This window comes from Palaemon carinicauda, chromosome 21, assembly GCF_036898095.1.
Source record: "Palaemon carinicauda isolate YSFRI2023 chromosome 21, ASM3689809v2, whole genome shotgun sequence".
Lineage (NCBI taxonomy): Eukaryota > Metazoa > Arthropoda > Malacostraca > Decapoda > Palaemonidae > Palaemon > Palaemon carinicauda.
Window position 1 is genome coordinate 58,122,822 of NC_090745.1, and position 22,500 is coordinate 58,145,321.

At 36.9% G+C, this 22,500-nt stretch overlaps 1 protein-coding gene across 1 annotated transcript in view; it reads left to right on the top strand.

The window, feature by feature from the left end:
* LOC137615285 (xanthine dehydrogenase/oxidase-like) overlaps window positions 1-22,500 on the top strand; it is a 194,477-nt gene that overhangs the window by 83,031 nt on the left and 88,946 nt on the right. Inside the window, exons 2-3 of the mRNA XM_068345018.1 lie at window positions 58-115; window positions 863-959. Of these exons, the coding sequence (XP_068201119.1) occupies window positions 58-115; window positions 863-959 (155 nt within the window). The remainder of the gene's footprint in view (window positions 1-57; window positions 116-862; window positions 960-22,500) is intronic.

Genomic DNA, 22,500 nt, shown 5'->3' on the forward strand with positions numbered 1-22,500 from the left:
GTTATAGGAAACTGATAAAGATTTGAACTAACCTTAACAATCATTTTACTTTCCTAGGTTACAGAAGAAAACGTGGACCCGGAATGGACTCTCTTAACGTACCTGCGCAAAAATCGTATCCTTTTCTCAAACTTATTCCTAAATTAATTAAAAGTGTCAATTTTTATTGGTAATTTTGGAATGTATGCGTACATACATATGCACGCACATGCACATGCACACGCACACGTGGACATAAACATATATATATATATATATATATATATATATATATATATATATATATATATATATATATATATATATATATATATATATATATATATGAAGGAGCGGTTAAATAAAACCGACCTTTCATAAAAAACACAAATTTCCAGTTGTGAGTCTAAATATCTTAACCTTTAACAAGAGGCTTTGTACTAGATAATCATTTATAGTAATAATGAACATAAATTTTCATGGCGCAAAGTAAAGTTGTTTTAAACTATCAGAGCAAAATTTGATTAGAACCATTTAAATCGTTTGTCATTAAAACAAACTTGATTTGGTACCATTGGAAAAATTAAGGATTTTCATCGCTTAAGTGTTTATTCATCACCAATATTATATGTGACACAATAGAAAGCATTCCTGTAACAATTCGCCTTCATATAACTTTTCTACGTCAACTTTTCCACTGTGTAAGAATACCATAGCTACTATTAGATATATATATATATATATATATATATATATATATATATATATATATATATATATATATATATATATGTGTGTGTGTGTGTATGTGTGTGTGTGTGTGTGTGTGTGTGTGTGTTGTGCGAAAATAATATGACGATTTGGCCTTAAAACATAACTGCAGTTCGACTAACCGGAGCTAAGCTGGGGTGTGGTGAGGGCGGATGCGGGGCCTGTACTGTCATGTTGTCTCGGTATGATCATGAACGTCTTATAACAAGGTTAGTACGAAATAAAACAACGAGCACACTCGTAGCCATTATCCTAGTTTATTACTTTTATACATAACCAAGAATAATGGACTTCAGAGGTATTTCTTAGGTAAGTCGTATCTTAGATTTAAACAGATGGTACGAATAGCCATTTCAGATTAGGATTTATTATATGAGCTTATAATCAATAATGTTGATATATCTTTGTCTGGGATTTTATGTTGTCTATGCACAGTACAGAAATTGATTACGTTCAATATATTTTTGATAAAAATGGAACTGTGAAAGTTACAGGAGTAAAAATGTTTACTAAAATAATTAGATAACTAAAGTATTTTTTTTTTCTCTCACTGTTTTAAAGGGGATGGGAAATATATGCCCTTTGTGGTCAGTAACAGAAAAGTATGTTGAAAACCAAATGTATAGTAATACACCCTCGAAGAGGGTCAAGATTTAAATCTGTCCTTAATAGCCCATCTTGACCCAATTTCTCCGAGTAATCTTCAAACACCGATCCTGTTGCTAGCAAAGCTAATTCCCAAACTTTTCTGGAAAATCAAAGATTTATCGTTACACTAATCTAAGAAAATGTTTAGAAATATTTTTCTTAATTAACTGTCCTCAGGATTAATATTTCATCATCATGCTGTTGCACAATAATTACATGGTAGCCTCATTATGATAAAAGACGATCTCTATCACCTGATGTATTAGAGTATCTTTTGAAAGTCTGTAAACATGTTAAATGTCATACGAAATTGATTTATTCGACGTGTGCAAGGACAAAGTAGACTAGACTCGCATTCGCATAAGCCTCCTTATTCAATGCCAGTCATGTAACTAGTCGGTGAGACTGCGTATCCATTTGATTCTCTACGTAAGTTTGATTCTTTAAGATTTAATAGAAAAGACGCCATGCTTCGGAGTCCGATGTCGTTATTAAAGGAAATTGTACCAATGTATTGTACTTCATTCCTTTCCTAAAGGTTTATCTTTTGTATCAGTCACGTCCGTGACGAACTCACGCAGAGATTAGAATTAGACTAGATGCCTACATCTTTTTATGTACACAAGGATATTCAAGAGGCTACCAGCATTGACCGCTGTATACCTGGTAATGTGATGGCGTTAGATCAAACATGTGTTTCGCAATAGTCGAAGTCAGTGTCTCTGTGGCCCACATGAAAGATATCTAGGCATTGACTAAATAATGGTAAGTCATCTAACATCAAATCCGAAACATATTACTAAATTAGTATATTATCATTACTATAACTCGAGAACATGAGATAAAAGCTCTTGCTAACTGGAAAAGAGCAGAATGTAATTTTACTTATGTAAATATATCTAAATATAGCGTTTGCCCCTATCTTTGCGATAAGTTGAATAAAAACTTATCACACCTCCTAGCTCGACCCTTACTGAGTATAACTATAAGAATTGTAACAGTGATAGAAGGAAAAGGTTCCAGTTGGATAAAAAAGGAATAAAGAGAGAAGTTAAGTTTTAGATAATTAGTGTATTATTATTATTACTAGCTAAGGTACAACCTTAGTTGGAAAGGCAAGATGCTTTTCCAACAGGGAAAAATAGCCCAGTGAGGAAAGGAAAGAAGGAGATAAGTAACTAATATGAGAAATAATAATCAATTAAAAAAAATAATTTAAAAACAGTAACAACATCAAAATATATATTTTGTATATAAAATATAAAAAGGCTTATGTCAGTCTGTTCAACATAAAAACATTGGCTGCTAGTTTGAACTTTTGAAGTTCTACCGATTCAACTACCGTTACTACCCGATTAGAAAGGTCATTCCAACCCTTGGTCAAAGCTGGAATAAAACTTCTAGAATACTGTGTAGTATTAAGCCTCAGGAGGGGGAAGATCCGAATGTAAAGGATAATAAGAATTATGAAAAATCTTATATAACATGCATAACGAACGTATTGAACAACAGTGCCAGAGATTGACATATAGATCAGGAATAAGAAATTTAATAGACAATAAGTTACTGTCCAACAAATTAAGATGAGAATGAGCAGCTGAAGACGAGAAAGGAGAACAACACTCGAAACAAGGTGGAATGAAAGAATTAAAACACTTCTTCAGAATAGATTGATCAAAAAAACTCTTGAAAGACTTTTTCAATAAGCCAGTTATCTGGGCAATTGAAGAAGACACAGACCTAATGTGTTTCTCAAAAGTAAATTTGCTTTTGAGAATCACACCAAAAATTTTAAAAGTCACACAGAGTTAAAGAAACATTATCAATGCTGAGATTCGGATGTTGAGGAGCCACTGTCCTTGACCTACTTACAATCATATTTTGAATTTGTTAGAATTCAACTTCATACCCCATAATTCGCACTATGCACTAGTTTTAGCTAGACCTCTATTAAGGGATTCAGCAACCCCAGATCTACATTCAGGAGATGGAATTGATGCAAAAAGAGTAGCATCCTCTACATATGCACAAGCTAGTTTTCTAGGTCAAACTGCATATCATATGCATATAGAACAGAACCCTGAGGAACACCATATACCACATTCCTATACTGACTATGATGCCCATCAACAACATCTCTTTGCAATCTATTGCTAAAAAATTCAATAATGATGTTGAGAAACGAGCCACCAACTCCCAACTGTTTGAGTTTGAAAACAAGGGCTTCATGATTAAAACAGTCAAAAACAGCACTAAAGACAATGCCAATCATACAAACTTCCTGACCACAAACCAAGGGAATTCTGTATAGCATTGGAGACTGTAAGAAGGGCATCACATGCTTTTAGGCCTTTACGAAAACCAAATTGTAAACTAGGGAACATGATTACCTCCAGCAAACCTATTAAGATGTTCAAAACTTTAGATAATATGTGAGTTATGTAAATTGGGTGATAATCAGTTGGACTTAAGGTACCACAAACACATTTACATAGTTGATTAACATGACCAATTCTCATACAAGTGCTAAAAGCTCTTTTTGCTAACTTGCACAAAATAACAGATAACTTTAGAGCAAAAAAAAATCTTCAGTCTTTATAAAAAGTAAAAGAAAAGTACCATTTGGGTCTGCACTTCCATAAGAATCAAGGTCCATCAAGAGAGCTTTAATTTCATGAGATCGAAAAGCTAACTAGCTAGTTTAGCCTCAGAAAAACAGGAATAAGGAAGATCAAGTTTCTCATTTCTCTGCTTACTGTCGAACACATCAGCTAAAAGGGTTGCCTTTTTTTGTGGACAGTGAGTGACAGAGACGTCTGGTTTAAGTAAGGGAGGAACTGTTGCATCTACATCAAAGAATGTAAGTTTAAGGGTAGTCTATCCCATATGTTCCTAGTTTGTACCAGAAAGGGTTTCTTTTATGGTTAGTTTTCCTTTCCAGTTGAAGCATAAAATCTCTGAGCAAAAGCTCTAAGCTGAGTATAGTTATTCCAACTTAAATCTGATCTGTTACCTTTGCAAAGATGATAGGCCTCCTGCTTCTCTAAATAAGCACGTCTACAATCATCATTGAACCATGGTTTGTCCTCCACTAGGTACCTTGGGATACTTTATGGGCAGGGTAAGAAAGGAGCACTATTCCTGTGCTGATGGTTTATTAGAAACACGTCTTAATCCTAAGGTAGGTACAAGGCAACTGCCGTCCGTGGCAAAACTCAAAGGAGTTAGGTAATGTGTTGCTAACCATAGATATAATAACATTTGATTCATTACTGATAAATACTTACCCCACATCCACCACAAAGTTAAACATTACCTAAAAAAATATACGCTTACTGAAAACTCGAAATTAGAGGCATTCAAAGCAAATCACAAATAAGAACAAACAAAATAGAAAAAGATAAATAAGTGAAGAATGGTCAATTGAAGCAAAACACAATAATAGCTCAACAAACTGTGGGAATGCCATCTATTTTCCACCCTCATAGTCCTTCATCCAAGCTGGGTATTTAATTGGCCTCAAACTACTCCTACCAAGGGGTGGGCGCCTACCGTGGTCAGCATATGCCTCCTGATCCTGGGTATGTGGCACCTTCCAAAGCTGATTCCATAGTAGGGCACTGGTTCCTCGCTGTAATGTACTTCAAGTGGCGTTGATTTTTCCTTGATATTCAGCCAGTCCCATATATTTCAATTAAACACTGTCTATATGGGAGTTTTTCCATCACCCCCTTCACTCCCGATTGATCCCACTTCTCACAGAGGACTTGGTTGCCTACACGTAGGTATGGCAACTGCCGTGCATGCCGGTCATACATTTGCTTCTCTGTGAATTTTTGACCATAGCTTTTTCTCTCGCACATATTGTGGTCATCCAATGATTGTCCAAATATAAGAATTTATTTGCCATTGGGATAGAGTACTGTAACTGCCTCTCTAATGTTAATTGCGCAGGAGACTTGTCTATATATATTAGAGGATTATTCTAGTATTGCATAAGGGCTTTGGCTGTGGCATTGGTGTCTAGGCTGCCATCAGCCCTAATGTTGTCCCTTATCATACACTTAGCAGAGTGCACAGCCGCCTCAGCTCACCCATTCAATTGGGGGTATTGTGATGACGAGATACGCAGTTGCAACCCCCATCACTCATAAAAGTCCAACATCTCGCACTCGCTAGGTTCAGTCCCCAATCAGTGGATATCTCCTCAGGGGTACCCCAATGGTAGAACAAGCTCCGCAATACAGGGATGATCTTTGATGAAGTCACACCATTGCCAAAGTGCGACAGTTCCAGCCACCCAGTTAATCTGTCTGCATTTTCCAAATAGCATTTATTATCTAGCTGAAAGAAGTCTGCTACGGTTTTCTAAAATAGATACACTGGCGGTTGGGTGGGAATGGGATGACGAATTCTCGGTGCAATTTGTACATTTAGATCTCTGAAACAATGCATCTGCCTCCATCCTAGGCCAGTACACAGATTGTTGTACCCTACACAACACAGAGTCAGCGCCTTGGTGGCCCAAGTGCAGATTACGTGCCACAGTTTCCTTGAGAGTTTGCTGTACTACCAAACGTATGTGCCTCTCTTCGAAGGCGTAAGTGACTAGAATAATGATGTAGCTAAGCCGGTCCCTTACCTGAAAATACGACTTTAATGCAGGCTCAACCATATTCCTATTTTCAGCCCAGTTGTTGTCGCTTTCCCTTTTCAATAACAACTGATTTCCTCATCTTTGCTAGCAATTTCCTGAACGTCCTCACCGTCAATTACTATGACGTCATTATCAACATCACGAAATGACGGATCATTGCAGCACACTGTTATTCCGCATACCTCTTCTGCATCCTCCAAGTCGATCTCTTTCAGTGAAGGCCTCAGACTTGGATACTGGGATAAGGTATCAGCGGCAGTATTTCTTTTACCTGGCACTTATTTGACTGTGAATTTATACTGATGGGTTTTTTCTTTCAAGCGGAACAATCTCAAATTCTCAATGTGCTTCAGCTCCCGATAGCCTAACAGCTTAACCAACGGGTAATGATCAGTTACCAGAGGTAGGTTAGGACAGCTCAGCAAAAAGACACAGGCTTCTTTTCAGAAATGAGACCAATAAGGGCGTTGTTCAATTCTTCTTTTGAAAGGTACCTGCTGCCACAAAAGGCTAACTTCCAACCCCATTGACAACAGAAAGGTACATCATTACATACCCAAGAGCAATATTGCTGTAATACAGCAAAGCTCATTCCCTCTTCACTCCAGTCAATCATAACAATGCTTAGTCTTGTTTTGTCATAATAATGCACACCCTCACATATTAACCTACATAACTCATTTTTGGCAAATTCAAACTTAGATATCAAAATTTCATCCGGATAAACCTTTTTATTGGCCCCCTACTTCAATAATTCCCAAAATGATGCCATGACAGTGGCCGTTGCAAAAAACGGAGCCAACTGATTGACCAGCCCAAATCGCGAACAAATATCGGATATGGTAGACTGAATAGGCATCGGGAACTTCTTTCTAACAGCAAATTTGTCCTCTGAAGGCAGATATTTGTCCCAGCCATCATTATATTCAACAAAATTCACGGCTCTCTCACCAAATTATGTGGGTTCAGAGTTACATCCTTTCTCTCACACGCTAACAGTAAATCAAAAGTATGCCAAAACGCCTCTTCTATGTTAGAATCATACAACACTATCTGATGGAAACCCCAGTGTAAATTGACCGTAGTTCTAAAAGTATTCACCGGGACACTTGACACCATATCAAACAGTGCAAACGTATGACGAATTTCCCTTTTACAGCATGTATTGAATTTTTTAAGAATCAACGGTCATCCTCCGAGTGCGATCCTTTTTGGCTAACACTACCATACGGGGACACCACTCAATTACCTCCCCAGTAGGTACAGATTTTTTTCTGCTAATTTTTTTTCAATGCCGCTACGTCTTCCAAGTGGAAACGCCAATTCCTCCTCCCTCTCGATGCCCGCCTCGATGAAATCTCTTCATTCCCCTTTCTGTGTGGGGTCCCCGCATTCCTTTACTGCCTCTTTGAATACCTCACACTTTACCATGATTACACTCACAGAATTGTACTTTTCAAAGTTCTCTAAAATGTCTTGTTTTAACTTCCAATTGCGTATGCCGCTCACAATCTTACCTGTCAGCACATATTCATATAAATCCTCTATGCAATTAGGGCACTAAAATGCACACTCGAGGGCTTCCTGTTGGTACCGGTGGATGTATTCCTTTGTTGTTTCCTCTTCTCTCTGTCTTCCTGTGAAGAACTTATCCCACACAACCGCCCTGTTTGCTGTCTTTGTGGTTATTTTTCTCAGGGTATCAAAGGCGTCCTCCACCTGAAGGGCATTCCAAGTGGCTGAAGAGAATTGTGCATCTAATGCCCTTTGTAGTTTTTCTTTGCATAGTAGCCTGATATTCATTACTGTCCACACTACGGGAAATTTTTCTGACTCTTACCAAACCCTCAATAGGTTGCTTGCAACTCCTAAAATCCTCTGCTAACATCACGTACATGCAATTTTTAGGGAAAATAAGCTGATTGTTCCCCCTGCCAAGTGATGAATTATTCCCATCAGTTTGTATGGCTGTACATAATGCCTGAGCTAATACATTGAGATCCACTATTAGAGCCTGGCTGGTGCCAGTGCGGGCATCTCTAGGTCTTACTAATCCAGAAGTGTCTCTCAGCGATCTTCTGCAAAGTCCCAACATTTTACAAAGGTAATAATTTGTCACTGCGCCATATAAGATACTTTAATGGCAGGGTAGGTAAGGAGCACTATTCCCATGCTGATGGTTTATTAGAAACGCATCTTAATCCTAAGGTGGGTACAAGGCAATTGCTGTCCATGACAAAACCAACTTCTTGGCACAAAGGAGTTAGGTAATGCGTTGCTAACCATAGACATAGTAACACTCGATTCAACACTGATACATACTTATCCTACACTACACATATCAATTATATTGATTAGGCTCTCATTGAAAGGGATAACAGGATCAACACTACTATACAATTTTGACTAATTTATGCTCAAAAGATCATTCAAAATTCCATTCCAGTCTACTTGAGATTTCATATAAATCTAACATGATTATTATTATTATTACTATTATTATTATTATTATTACTATTATTATTATTATTTGCGCATATTAACTTTAACCAAGGGTAATTAGAGTGTCTGCAATCTTTAGCAACCATATGGAACGCTTAAGTAAGATATAACTTTTCAACCGATCCTGTACTGCGCTCCTACTACTCCAATCTTCCTTGTATAATTAACAGAAGTTGAAACCAAAATAAATGAAGACAGACACCTACTATACATTTATGGAAAAAAAATAGTGTGATTTTCTTTAATATCTTCCATACTGATTATTTGATCAAAGTAGTACTTTGACACAGCACTCTACAGACCTCCCCCTAATATTTTATACTATAATGCATTGGCAAATTTCGTTCGTTAAGGTGTTTACTCCTGGCCTAATAAAGCCTAAGCCAAGTGAATCGGATGAATAGGTAAAGCAATTCGGATACCTACACTCCCCCATCAACCACCTCTCCTTCCTTTCCTCTGTCTTAACCCTCCTCCTATTCCTCCAGTAATCCCCTTTCCTGGTCTCTCTAGCGTCGCTTACTCTACTTTTTCTGTAACCTGTTATATTTGTTAAGAACTGAAATAACAGATATGTTGGATTCTTGTTATAATTCTAAATAACATTTCCTGATGTTTTATTTCGTCAGGGTGTAAAAGGAATTTAATGCCTTTAACCTATTTATCCAACTTACCGTGAAGGCTTCTTAAATCCTTAAAGTTTCGCACGATATACAACTACGACTTTGAAAGGTAACCAAGAATAAGGGGACCGTCCGCCATGTCCGCCATTTTTTTTCTAATGATCCAAATTACACAATTTCTATATATGTTTTAGACATATATAATACCTTCATCAAATCAAAATTTCAAGTCATTTGAACAAAAACTTTTGTATTTATTAGCAAAAATCATGATTTAATAATAAAATTTAGGTACATTTTTCCCGACTACTATAATACTAATTGTATTGAAACTTATACCATAAAAACTACTTTATCAACTGAACAATTCTGTCAGAAAGAATTTTGATTTTCCTTTTTGCTTTTTTTTAATGAATTTTTATTTTTTCTCCTCGTCTAAAAGGAAAATAATCGTGAAAAAAAATGTAAAAAGAAAATCAAAATTCTGTCTGACAGAATTGTGGGATTTTTATTCTTCTTTTCAACGATATCTTTCTCTCTAATATCGAACAACAAATAAGAGAAAAAAATGTACCTAAGTGTGAATAAGTATGTTTTTGAGTTATGAGCTCCCAAAGATTTGCAGCAAACTTTCGCTTCTTTTCTAAAAGAAATCAAGATAATATTAATATGATAACTTTTATTGTTTATTCCTACATAAATGCACCCTAAACGAGGTATTTGAACCCTCAGTTTACTACAGTGGAACCTCTACATCCGAGCATATCTACATCCAAATTTTCCAACATCCGAAGTAAAATTCGAGCAAATTTTTGACTCTACACCCGAATTTTATTTCGACGCACGAAGTAAGCAATTTTCGTCGTACCGGTTGTATCCGAATTTTTCGACACGCGAAGTACAATTCGAACACGTTCCGACTCTACACCCGAATGTTTTTTTCGACACCCGAAGTAAACAATGCTCGTATGCGTAGTCGGTGCTCATAGCGCCTGAAGTGTTTTTTATTTCCGCCAATAGAAGGCAGCACATCGACCTCGGGGGGACGCTCAATTAGCGCGGCTTGGGTCAGTCCTCTGTTCTCGTCGGCTTCTTGCGGTTGTGCTCTGTGCGTTCTGATATTAACTGTGTTTTAATTGTGATTTTTTACGTGCATCCATTAACGATAATTTACGTAAAGTATGGGTCCCAAGAGGCTTAGTTTTGCCAGTGGTAGTGGTAGTGGTGAGAAAAGGAAGAAGGAAATGCTTTCTATAGAAATTAAGCAGGAACTTATTGAAAAACATGAGCGTGGCATCCGCGTGAGTGAACTTGCTAAACAGTATGGCCGTAATATGTCGACGATCTCGACAATCCTTAAACAGAAGGAAGCTATTAAAGCAGTGAAACCTTCTAAGGGGATCACTATAATTTTCAAACGGCGTACCCCTATCATAGAAGAGATGGAACGACTTCTACTAGTGTGGATTAAGGATAGAGAGATCGTTGGCAACACCATCACCGAAACCGTTATCTGCGAGAAGGTGCACGCCATCTTTACGGACTTGAAGGAGGAGAGCTCTGGGGGTGATGCTGGGGAGAGTTCAACCGAGCCTTCCTCAGATGATTTCAAGGCATCTCGTGGCTGGTTCGAGAAATTTAAGAAACGGTCCGGGATTCATTCAGTTGTTCGCCACGGAGAGGCTGCTAGTGCGGACACAAGGGCTGCAGCTGACTTTGTTAAGAACTTCGAAAATATCGTAAAGGAAGAAGGCTACGTAGAGCAGCAGGTGTTCAATTGTGATGAAACTGGGCTGTTTTGGAAGAAGATGCCGAGTCGAACCTACATCACTGCCGAAGAGAAGAAATTGCCTCGGCATAAGCCAATGAAGGATCGGTTGACTCTTGCTTTATGTGCCAACGCTAGCGGGGACTTTAAAGTCAAGCCCTTGCTTGTTTACCATTCTGAGAACCCTAGGGCCTTTAAAGCACACAACGTCGATAAGGATCAGCTTCATGTTTTCTGGCGATCCAACTCGAAGGCCTGGGTCACTAGGCAATTCTTTGTGCAATGGGTAAACCAAGTTTTTGGCCATTCTGTGAAGAAGTATCTTCATGAACAGAAATTGCCTTTAAAGTGCCTGCTATGCCTTGACAATGCACCCGCTCACCCTACCCCCCCGCCCCCGGACTTGAAGATGATATCTACGATGAATTCAAGTTCATAAAGGTGCTGTATCTTCCACCAAATACCACCTCTATCCTCCAGCCCATGGACCAGCAAGTCATCTCTAATTTTAAGAAGCTGTACACCAAGCACTTATTCAAGCAGTGCTTTAATGCCACGCAAAGCACCAACTTAACTTTTCGTGAATTTTGGAGGGGCCACTTCAACATCGTGCACTGCTTGAAGATCATAGATCAGGCTTGGGTGGGATTAACTCGACGGACCCTCAATTCTGCATGGAAGAAGCTGTGGCCTGATGCAGTTGCTCTCCGAGATTTCGAGGGTTTTGACCCCGAACTTGATCCCGTGGTCGGTGCAGCGGAAGCCGTAGAGGAAATCGTCTCCCTTGGCAAGTCCATGGGTCTGGAGGTAGACGCAGATGACGTTACGGAACTCGTCGCTGAACATCACGACGAACTGACGACGGATGAGCTCAAGGAACTCCATGCTATGTTGGAGCACATGAGTGATGACGAGGAAGAGAGCGAGGAGGTAGAACATGTGTTAGGTTCAGCGCAAATAAAATAGGTGTTAGGGAAATATCAAGACGTGGTCGACTTCATCGACAAATACCATCCAAAGAAATTGCAGGTTTGTCGTGTAGTTTCTCAATTCGATGATGTTTGCCTAACTCACTTTCGAAACATTCTGAAAAGCCGTACCAAGCAATTATGTATCGATGCTTTCTTTAAAAAAACTGCGAAGCGAACTCTCGATGAAGAGGATGTAAGTGAACCGAAGAAAACGGTAAAGAGTGAAGCGGAAGAAAGTAAAACACAGAAAACGGAAAAGAGTGAAGCAAAAGAAATTCAGTCAATATTAAATGTAAGTGATAGTGATCAAAATTATGTAATCATCAAAGAGAAAAAAAGAAAATGTAAAAAAAAAATATAAAATATAAAAATAAAAAAAAATAAGCTAAGTTATGTTAAAGTTCACTTAGTGTAAGTTAGAATAAGTTACGGTAGTGTTACGTTTATCGTAGTTAACCTCTCTACCTCCTCGCCGTCTGTCCGTCTCCTCTCTCCTCTCTGCGTAGCAAAGACGAACAACACCTGCGCTGGAGTTTCTAAGGTAAAGTGACGCTAAAAACCCGTTTGCTAATTCTTCTTATTTACATGTCTATTATCTAATTTAGTGTTCATTATTCTCATGGGAAAATTATGTGTAGTAGTTTATTAAGAAGTTATCATAGGTTTTTGGGCTCAACCACGGATTAATCCTATTTCAATGTATTCTTATGGGAAAATTAGTTTCGACATCCAAACAATTTCTACATCCGAAGTTGGTTCTGGAACTGATTAAATTCGTATGTAGAGGTTCCACTGTATTCCTATGTTATGAGTTGCCAGCGATCTCTAATTGTTGCCAGTGTTTTAGTTAGCAGCTTTCAGCTTTGTACTCTTATACATGCTTCCCTCTTTCTTGGTTCTTTTTTCTTGTTCTCCACTTACTTTTTGTTCTTTCTATCACGTTATGTAACATTGGCATTGCTATAAAGTTCCAGAGGACGTTGTGAAAGCACAATCAACATACGAACGTCAAGTAAATAAACACATGCATTATAATTTCTATATGAATTTGGAAACTTTGCTGATGTTCTGGTAGCTGGTAGTTTTCATTCACCTACCCTCTACTAATGCCTTTCATTTCTGCCAGAAGTATGAGATTTCGAAACATAAGAGAGAGAGAGAGAGAGAGAGAGAGAGAGAGAGAGAGAGAGAGAGAGAGAGAGAGAGAGAGAGAGAGAGAGAGAGAGTTGAACATTGTTATTATAGTATTTGTATAAATGGCAGTTTTAAATAATTCGAGAGAGAGAGAGAGAGAGAGAGAGAGAGAGAGAGAGAGAGAGAGAGAGAGAGAGAATTGTAGTATTTGTATAAATGGCAGTGGTAAACATCTGTCAAACACAGTCATACAGACGACGCCATAAGGACAACTTCATCATTTAAAGACGGCTATATCTTCATTGTTTGGAAAAATGATTGACTATTTGTTCTTTCTATAACCTTAGGTAACATTGGCCTTGCTACAAAGTTCCTGAGGACGTTGTGGAAACACAATGTACATAAGAACTTCAAGTAAACAAACGCATGCATTATAACATCTATACATCTTTGGAAACTTTGGCTTCTGTTATTGTAGGAGTAAGTTTCGTTCAACTACACTACCAATGCCTTCCATTTCTGCCCGACGTAAGATAGCTTGAAACATAAGTGAAAAATCGCCATATTTATGCAAAATTAACACACAAAGACGATTTTGTCAAACTCAGTCATGCAGACGACACAGTAAGGATGACGTCATAATTTGAAAACCGCTATATCTTCGTTATTTGTAAAAAAAATAATTGGCTGAAACTTCTGGGGAGCATGTACAACATGTTTACGCATACATAGAAGCAATAAAACGATTTTTGATTTCTGAAAGTTGTTATGTCAATACCCCATGCTTAAGATCCAGCATACAATTACAAGAGATTCAGATATCTAAAGAAATGCTTTATTAATTTTTGAAGGTGTAGACAGCATGAATTACATTGAACAGTCATGCAGAAGTTATCTTTATGTAATGTATCTCCAATCTGCATTGATGCATTCCCTTTTGTTTTACTGTTATTTTTCATAACTGGACTACCTTATCAGCTGGTGCCCCTGATATTTCTACCTATTAAGACAAAAAATAGTAATAATGATAACAGTTGTAATGATAATCATTACATAGATGTCAATGATAAAAGAAGCAAGGTAGAAGTTCCTCTCTCTCTCTCTCTCTCTCTCTCTCTCTCTCTCTCTCTCTCTCTCTCTCTCTCTCTCTCTCTCTCTCTCACATGTGAAATAACTATCACCGTCAGTTGGAAAGTAAAGGAAACAATTGAACAAAAATATGAAAAGAATATTCATAATCGTCATCATTGTCAGGAACAGATCATTCTCGTAATCACTGTTTATATTGATAATAATATTATCTAAAGGTCTACGGATGTTATCCTTTGACCATTATGCTACCTCGAAGGCTCTGAACCGTCTTATTGCACCGTCCCACACTTCCCTTGTTGTACTAACTTATGCGTCCTCTACTCTGGCCCGTAAATCTACCTGAGTGAAATGCTGCAATGAGGAATGCACACGTTTTTTTCCATAAAGTCCCAGACCTGCTCAATAGCATTGAGCTCAGTATGCGCAGATGGTAGTCGGACAACTTCATGTCTCCATGAATGGATGATGGTGTCAATATTATACACAGGTAGTGGACAATTTTGCTTGCAAATTTGCAACAACTCAGAGTGTGTGCGGTTTGGAGGGAATGGTCCCTGGGGGCACGTCAACCATTTCTTGATATCTGCATTAATGGTGGAGCAGTTTGGGCAATGACTATCTTTGCTTAGCTGGTTGTGGTAGGGTGCATTATCAAGCATATGCACTGCTGGTCCAGGCAATGATGGAAGAAGTTGGGACTGGAGCCAAACAACAAAGAGGTTGGCATTCATTTTGTCATGGCAGGTTTTTTTTTTTTTTTTTTTTTTTTTTTTTTTAATAGGAAAACTCAGCTTCTGTGCCTGCATCAACAAGCATAAAACACTCCCTTTCTACAGGAGGGACCTACCGACAGTAGGTGGAACTTGCCACTCGTGTATAGGATGCATGTTTCGTAGATGTATACCACCTTTCTCCCCTCCTGCTGACATTCATTAGGTAATCGGTAGGTGCCAATGAGCCAGCACACTATATCAGGAGTTTCCTTATTTTTCCTTATTGATATACATTTTCCGTTGTGTGGTCTTATAGCAGGAACCCCTGTTATGTAGTAATCACCACACTGATCATTTTGATGTTCCAGCTGGGATGACACCATTGTCACGTAAACCTTGTGTCAGACTTTTAAATGGTGAATGTGTTTTTCTTAGTGAATTCAACCTGTACATAGCGACGAATGGCACCGATAGCTAAATTATCAACGACACGTGGTGTAGGTGTTGGGATGCAATGTGCTTCGATGGGTAACTGTCTGTTCCAGGTGGTGCTGTTCCCGTACTTTGCTGTAAAAGTGAATACACCATCATTGTCTTCTTACCTATGACATCTGCAATACGATCAAAAGGCCTGTATGGAAAACAAAATAGCTGTAAAATATAAAATGAATTATCCTGTGACAAATAATTATAGTATATAAAACTAAGAAAAAAAAAATATACAAGCTACATAATTTGTTGGATCAATATGCATAATTACACAGTTACTGACTCACAGACACACACACACACACATATATATATATATATATATATATATATATATATATATATATATATATATATATGTGTGTGTGTGTGTGTGTGTGTGTGTGTGTGTGTGTGTGTGTGTATACATTTTTCGAAAAGCATTATATTAGAGAGGGCTATGTAACAATTAAGGAGAAGCAAGATTATAAGTCATAAGAAAATTAATTTACTTTACAATTAAACGGTAAATTTATGACAATTTACAATCCTAGGAATGAATGGCGAATATGATGATCCTGTTCAGTTCAAATCTCGGAAAAACTTAGCGGAGAACCTGCATTTGGTCCGCACTATTACCCCTCAATTTTCGAAACATCCGAAGGATCTGTAACCCATAGCATTAAACATTATAAATTGGGAACGTCATGGCCTACAAACATAACAATGTGCATATATGCGAAATCTTAGAAAACAAACGAACTTTTAATATTAATCTATGGAAAATACAAAACCTACATCAATAAAAGATTTGATAATCCTAATATAAATGTCAAGATCAAATTTAAAACTTAAAAAGAGACCCTTCAGATTTTATTATATATATATATATATATATATATATATATATATATATATATATATATATATATATATATATATATATATATATATATATATATATATATATATATATGTATATATATATATATATGTATATATATATATATATATATATATATATATATATATATATATATATATATATATATATATGTGTGTGTGTGTGTGTGTGTGTGTGTGTGTGTGTGTGTGTGTGAGTTTGGTTGCAAGACAAAACGTTATAAAACCGTACCTATAGTTGAAAGTTCACAAAGCAAATGCATCGTACTTAATGCAAACCTTACCTCAACATATAGCCAGTCTTTTAGGTCCATATAAAAGCAGTGACAAAGGTAGAGGTGATGATGGTAAGTCTTTTATTTGAGCTCTTGAGTAGTATAAGGTGGTCAGACGATGACGTGATCCATGAGCGGCTAAGTCCAGAGCCTCCGATCTTACACTAATGAATGACAGCCATTGTCCCTTGGCTGCCAAAAAATTTCTTCTAATTCAGGAGAAGACTGCCTTGCTGCGCTTCTTACGCTGGTCTCTCCATACTGCCTTCTTCAGATCATTCACCGCCGACAACGGTTTTTCCAGTCTTGTGTCCAGCAGCGAACAACCTGGTAAAACTTAAAAATACATCACTCAAGAATGGCTTGTTTCCTTCTTTAAAATTGTCCCAAGAGGTAGTTCAAGGTATGCCAAGTAAATGCATTTGCTTTTCAACAAAAAAAAAAAAAAAAAAAAACCAAACCATTCCCGAGCAAACAACTTAAACATAGAAATTTACCACAACCAAACAATTCATATAATATACAAAACAATAAAATGCACACGGATGTGCATTTTTCTACACTCCTGCGAGGGGATTCAATTTTTTAGGAAAAAATTTAATTGCAACATAGTGATCAAAGATCACGCTAGATTGTCATCCAATGGTTTCTTTACCTTATCTTTCCCAATCATGGCAGCTAGCCTCTTGGGTCTCTCCTTAACCTCATCTTCCTTGCTCAATTTATCCTCACATGGCGATTGTGCCTTATCGTTAAATTTAGGCTCATATTCCCGTTTATAGAGCAATGGAATCAAGGATGAAACGTGCCTTTTAGTCTCTTCCCTACTTTTTCCTTTGAGTACTGTTGCACCCGTTACTTCACCTAAAAAGTTTAGTTTTATCTCTTTGACAATACCCATTGGAAAATTAGTAGGTTTAAGAAGGGGGTCTTTAATGAGAACAATGTCTCGAACTTCTAATAGTTTATGATTAACAGGTTGGTATCTATTGCGTTTATCAGTTGCTTGATTCACCAGCTGCACAACAAATTCTTTATTATATATCTCTATTATACTTTCCCTAGCCTTTCGTAACTTTCTGTGGCTGTCCTTGACATGGGAAATGGGGGATATATCAGGAACTCAAGTATCATCTGCCCTAGGTAAAGGAGGTAAATGGGGAATAATATTTAAGGAATTCAATTCATGACCTTTAACTAAAATTTCTGGAGTTATTGGAGATGGTACAGGTTCAGTCCCATCATTGTTTCGCAAATATTCTTTAAAGGCAATTGGTCGACGGTTTACTATATGTACAATATTTTATAGAGCAAAGTCAAAATCTATATATTCTAGGACCATATTCCGAATAGAGCCTTCAATAAGCCTTTTTACCATCTTCACACAAGATTCCACTAAAGATCCAAGTTCACTGTGGCCTTTATAGCACTGCTGAAAGCTCAAAGGTTTTATGTTGTTCTCCCTGAAATAGGATTTTGTATCCTTATCACTTAAAAAAATTTCAATGGTTCTAGCACCTGAAGTTAGCTGTGAACCTTGGTCACTTAAACAGAGTTCAGGCACCCCAAACTCGAAACAATGGAGCTGAAGTGCTCGCAAAAAGGATGTCACCGAAAGGTCAACACAAACCTTAAGATTTATGGCTCTGGACCATAAACTGGTAATACATAATATCCATACCTTTGATTTCTTACCCATCCAATATACCCAGTAAGGTCCAAAATAGTCAATGAAAATATACCTGTAAGGTATGGTTGGAGAAGAAACCCTAAATTCTCTATAAGGGGACTGGTTTAACTTTATAGTTCTACCGTTAAATCTACGGCAGTGAACACAAGTTTTCAAGACTTTCTTTACAGTAGCAAAACTGCAAGGAATCCAAAAATGTTTCCTAGCCTCAGATAATGTGGCATATATTCCAGAATGAGCTAACTTAACATGAAAATTTCTAATAATTTCTTCAGTCAATTTACTGTTTTTGGCCAAAAGAATGGGGAATACATAACTACCGTCTCTCCACTTATGAAATTTACTTATAACTCTTAGTAAACCAGATTTCTTTTCAATGAATAAGTTTAGTTGACTTACTATGTTAGGCATATCCCTAATTTTAGGGTTCCTTTCTCTGAAATATTTAAAAACATCCGGAAAATTTTGGCGTTGATCTTGCAAAATCATCAGTTGCCATACATTCAAAGAAATTTCATCATTACTGAAAACTTAAAAATGGTCATACTTGCCAGATTTGTTCTTTAACTTCCGTTTGACATTGTTTATGAATGTCAGTACATGTTTGTTGACCGAAATCAAATGAAGCCAATCGGAATTTCCAACTGTAGAATTCAGAATGCCTCCCTTCTCTGGCTCGGTCACACTCCCTATCTTACAGTGGCCTTCTGAAACTTCAAGTACATTGGTTAAAGGATTTAGGATCGTTACATCCAAATTGTCATCTTCCAAGATATGAATGGTATCAGGTCCTGTGAAGAAATTTGATTTTATCAACCTTTTATATGACAATGACCTTGTAGTACAATCTTCAGGATTTATCATACCTGCACAAAATTTGCAAGTCACAGGGACCGTTTCACATAGATTCTCTATTCTTTGCAACCTATTCATAACAAAAATACTTAGTTTTTTCAACTTATCAAACCTATTTGTTCGAGAATTTAACCAATTCAGTGCAACTGCACTATCTGAGAAAACTACCAATTTTGTAATGTTTATGGGGGAGACACACTCTGAACCACTAAGTTCCTTATAAATGTCAACAATAGTTTCTGTACCAAGCAAGAGAGACTGAAATTCAAGAGAAGGGTTAGACTTTAGCTCTAACTGGCTTCCTATTATTCTATTTTTTGACAGAAGGAAACTTACCTCCTTTGTTCGCAAGTTCTTGATAAAGAGCACAACTCCATATATATATGCTTGCTAGAATCACAAAAAGCAATAATTTGGAAAGGATCATTCCTGCGACCAACAAATCTCTTCACTGTAATTTCAGGAACACCATTTACTTGCTTGCAAATATTAGACCATTCTCGTAGCTCCTCTCCAGAGAGTCTATCGTCCCATCCAACTTCTTTCCTGCATTGTAGCGAGTGCATAAATAATCTAGCCCTGTTTAATAAAGGACCATAAAATGAGAACACATCAAAATTGGCTGTAATAGAACTTAAAATTTGTCTTTTGGTCGTTGCATCCTTATCAAGTACCAACTTGCTTGCCGAAAGAGTATCACTGTTTCTGTTCCAAAGCAAACCAAGCAATTTTACTTTTGTATGAGTCTTTTCCTTATCTTTATCTACCTGTTGCTGCAGAGAGTCATCATTGGTTATGAATTGCTGTAATTCAAATTGATAGGGAGAAAATATACTGTTAAGTTTCTTATAAGTCCATTTTAACCTGTCGATATCATTGGTCGTGTAAGCCAAGTTATCCATGAAAGATAAGTTATATAACTCTGTCTTCAATTCCTTTACATCAATATTGTCACCTTGGACATCCAACCTCAAAATTCTATAAAGTGCTAACATTAATAAAGTTGGACTACATGGCAAACCAAATGGAAGTCTGCAATGTTTATAAACAATTAAGGAATAGTCCTTTTTAGAAACGTTTCTATACCAATAAAAAAGTAACCTACTTTGATCCGAAGGCACCAACTTAATCATCAGAAATGCCTTTTTTATATCAAAACAACAATTTTTCATTAAAACTTAGGTGTAAAATAGAAGTAGAAATTTTCTTATTCAAACAAGGACTAGCAAAAATTGCTTGATTATGAGATATAGTTATAGGTTCATCTTTGTCAGATTCACACAAATTGGACAAAAATACATTACGGCATTTTGTTGACTCTCGGTCCATCTTGAACACTGGCATGTGCGGCAGGAAGCAATGTTGGGAGTTTTCCTCCAAGAATTGATCCAAGTTGGATACTCTCTCTATAATGCCTAGCTGTTCCTGTTCTTTAAAAACCTCATCAATCATTTGAAAAGCATTATCCTTTTTGCTAAATTTCTTAAAATTTGATTTTGATATTGCTTTTGACAGATTTTGATTCTTACTAAGCAAATGAGCTACTTTCCCATTCCATAACAGAGGCATAACTAACCTAACATCACGATCTCTACTAGTATTTTCTAAAGCAAATTCTACTACTTTCCTGTTCTCCTCAGTGAAGTTTTAGTCATATACATTAGAATCACTGTACGAAACAATTTCTGCCTTCGAGGAAAGAATTTCTTCTGCTGCTTTTTCAAGTTCAGCTTCAACAATCTGACCCTTATTTGAAACAGAAATATTAACACAAGCAGGAAACTTATATTCGTCTACCGAATCTAAAAACAATCCATCCATATCCAAATTACTATCAACTTCAAGGGGACCCTCACCCTTTAAACAAACTTCAGAAGAATGCTTCATCCTGTCTGGTAATAGAGCTAGATTTTGCTTATACCTTTCAATGTCACCTACAAGCATCACTCCTAAGGGTGATTCCAAGTAAACAGAGGGAATCACTTCAGAACTACCTCCAAACAGCACATCCTTTTCGAGGTATTAAATGAGAGTTATCATTTCCCAAAAGCAATTTTATATCTTCAACTTTGCCCCCAGACATATGCAAAGTTTTGTCAGCTAATATATAGCCCTTATCCTTAAATACCTGAGCTACTTCCGAGATACCTGGCAAAACTAGTTTTAAATTAATAGACTTCATGGCAATAGCAGTAAAATAATGATCATTCAACTTAACCTTATATACTACAGTGGCTTACGGCTTTGAAGAATTAATACCATTCACCACCAAAGAATAATTCGGATCAACAACTTCAAACTGCATACTCTTAGCCCAGTCTTCCTCAACGAAAGTTACTCGACTTCCTGAATCCTTTATACCTCGATCCCCATTGTCATTCGGCGAAAAGGAAGGCATAGCAGTCACCGGGTTACAAGAGATTCTTAAAACTCTTAAATCAGACCAAGTTAGATTAGAAACAACAGAATCAGAGTTCGATTTCTCTTTACAATCCACCTTTGCCGTCTGGTTAGTCACTTCCTGGTTATCCGAATAATTCTTAAGGTTATTATCAGTACTTTTTGAGTCTTTACGAAATTTACAAAGATAGCTGAAATGCCACTTGTTACAATGTTTACATTTTCGGTTAAATTTAAACCTGCAATCTGAAGTTTTATGAGAATCGTAAGTACAGTTTGTACAAAAATTCAATAGTTTTAGTTTTTCAATTTTACTCTGTGGAGTTACATAAACTGAACACCTAAAAATTGGGTGACCAATGTCTCCTTTATTGTTTGCTAAACATAGAGAACATTCTTTAACTTTAGACTTCTCAACATTAACAACAACAGCAGAAGCTAAACAATTTGAGTTGGGCACAACCTTTTTCTCAAGATTACCTTGTTTTACATTAAATTTCTTGGAAATGTTTTTATATCTTTCCAAAGCAGTAAAGATATGTTCATCTATTTGCTACAACGAGGGCTTATTCGAGCCAGTAATATGCATTAACTGATTCTTGAAATAGTCATTAAACCCATTCCACTGTAAAACTATGTTTCTATCTATGCTTAAAGCCTCAAATTGATTACAAATTATTCTCATATTACTGATAAACTCATACGGATCACTCTGATACGTTAGCTTCAACTCCGATAACTGCTTAATAACCCTGTATTGTTGAGACAAAGTATCTGCAAACGCTTTCTGTAATAATTGCTTAGCTTCTTCATACGAACGGTTGCTACAATCTAATGAGTTTACCAGTTTAAGCGAGTTACCTGAAAGCTGTCTCGTAAGAAGAGTAAGTTTAACGTGAGTACTAAGATCATACTTATCAATAGTTGCTTCGAACTCTCGCAAAAACTTCGAAATATCCTCACCTTCTCGATTACCAAATATCGGTAAAGGTAGTTCAGGTAATTTAAGTTGTGAAATTTTAGAACGCGAACGATCGGAAAGGGTTCCGGG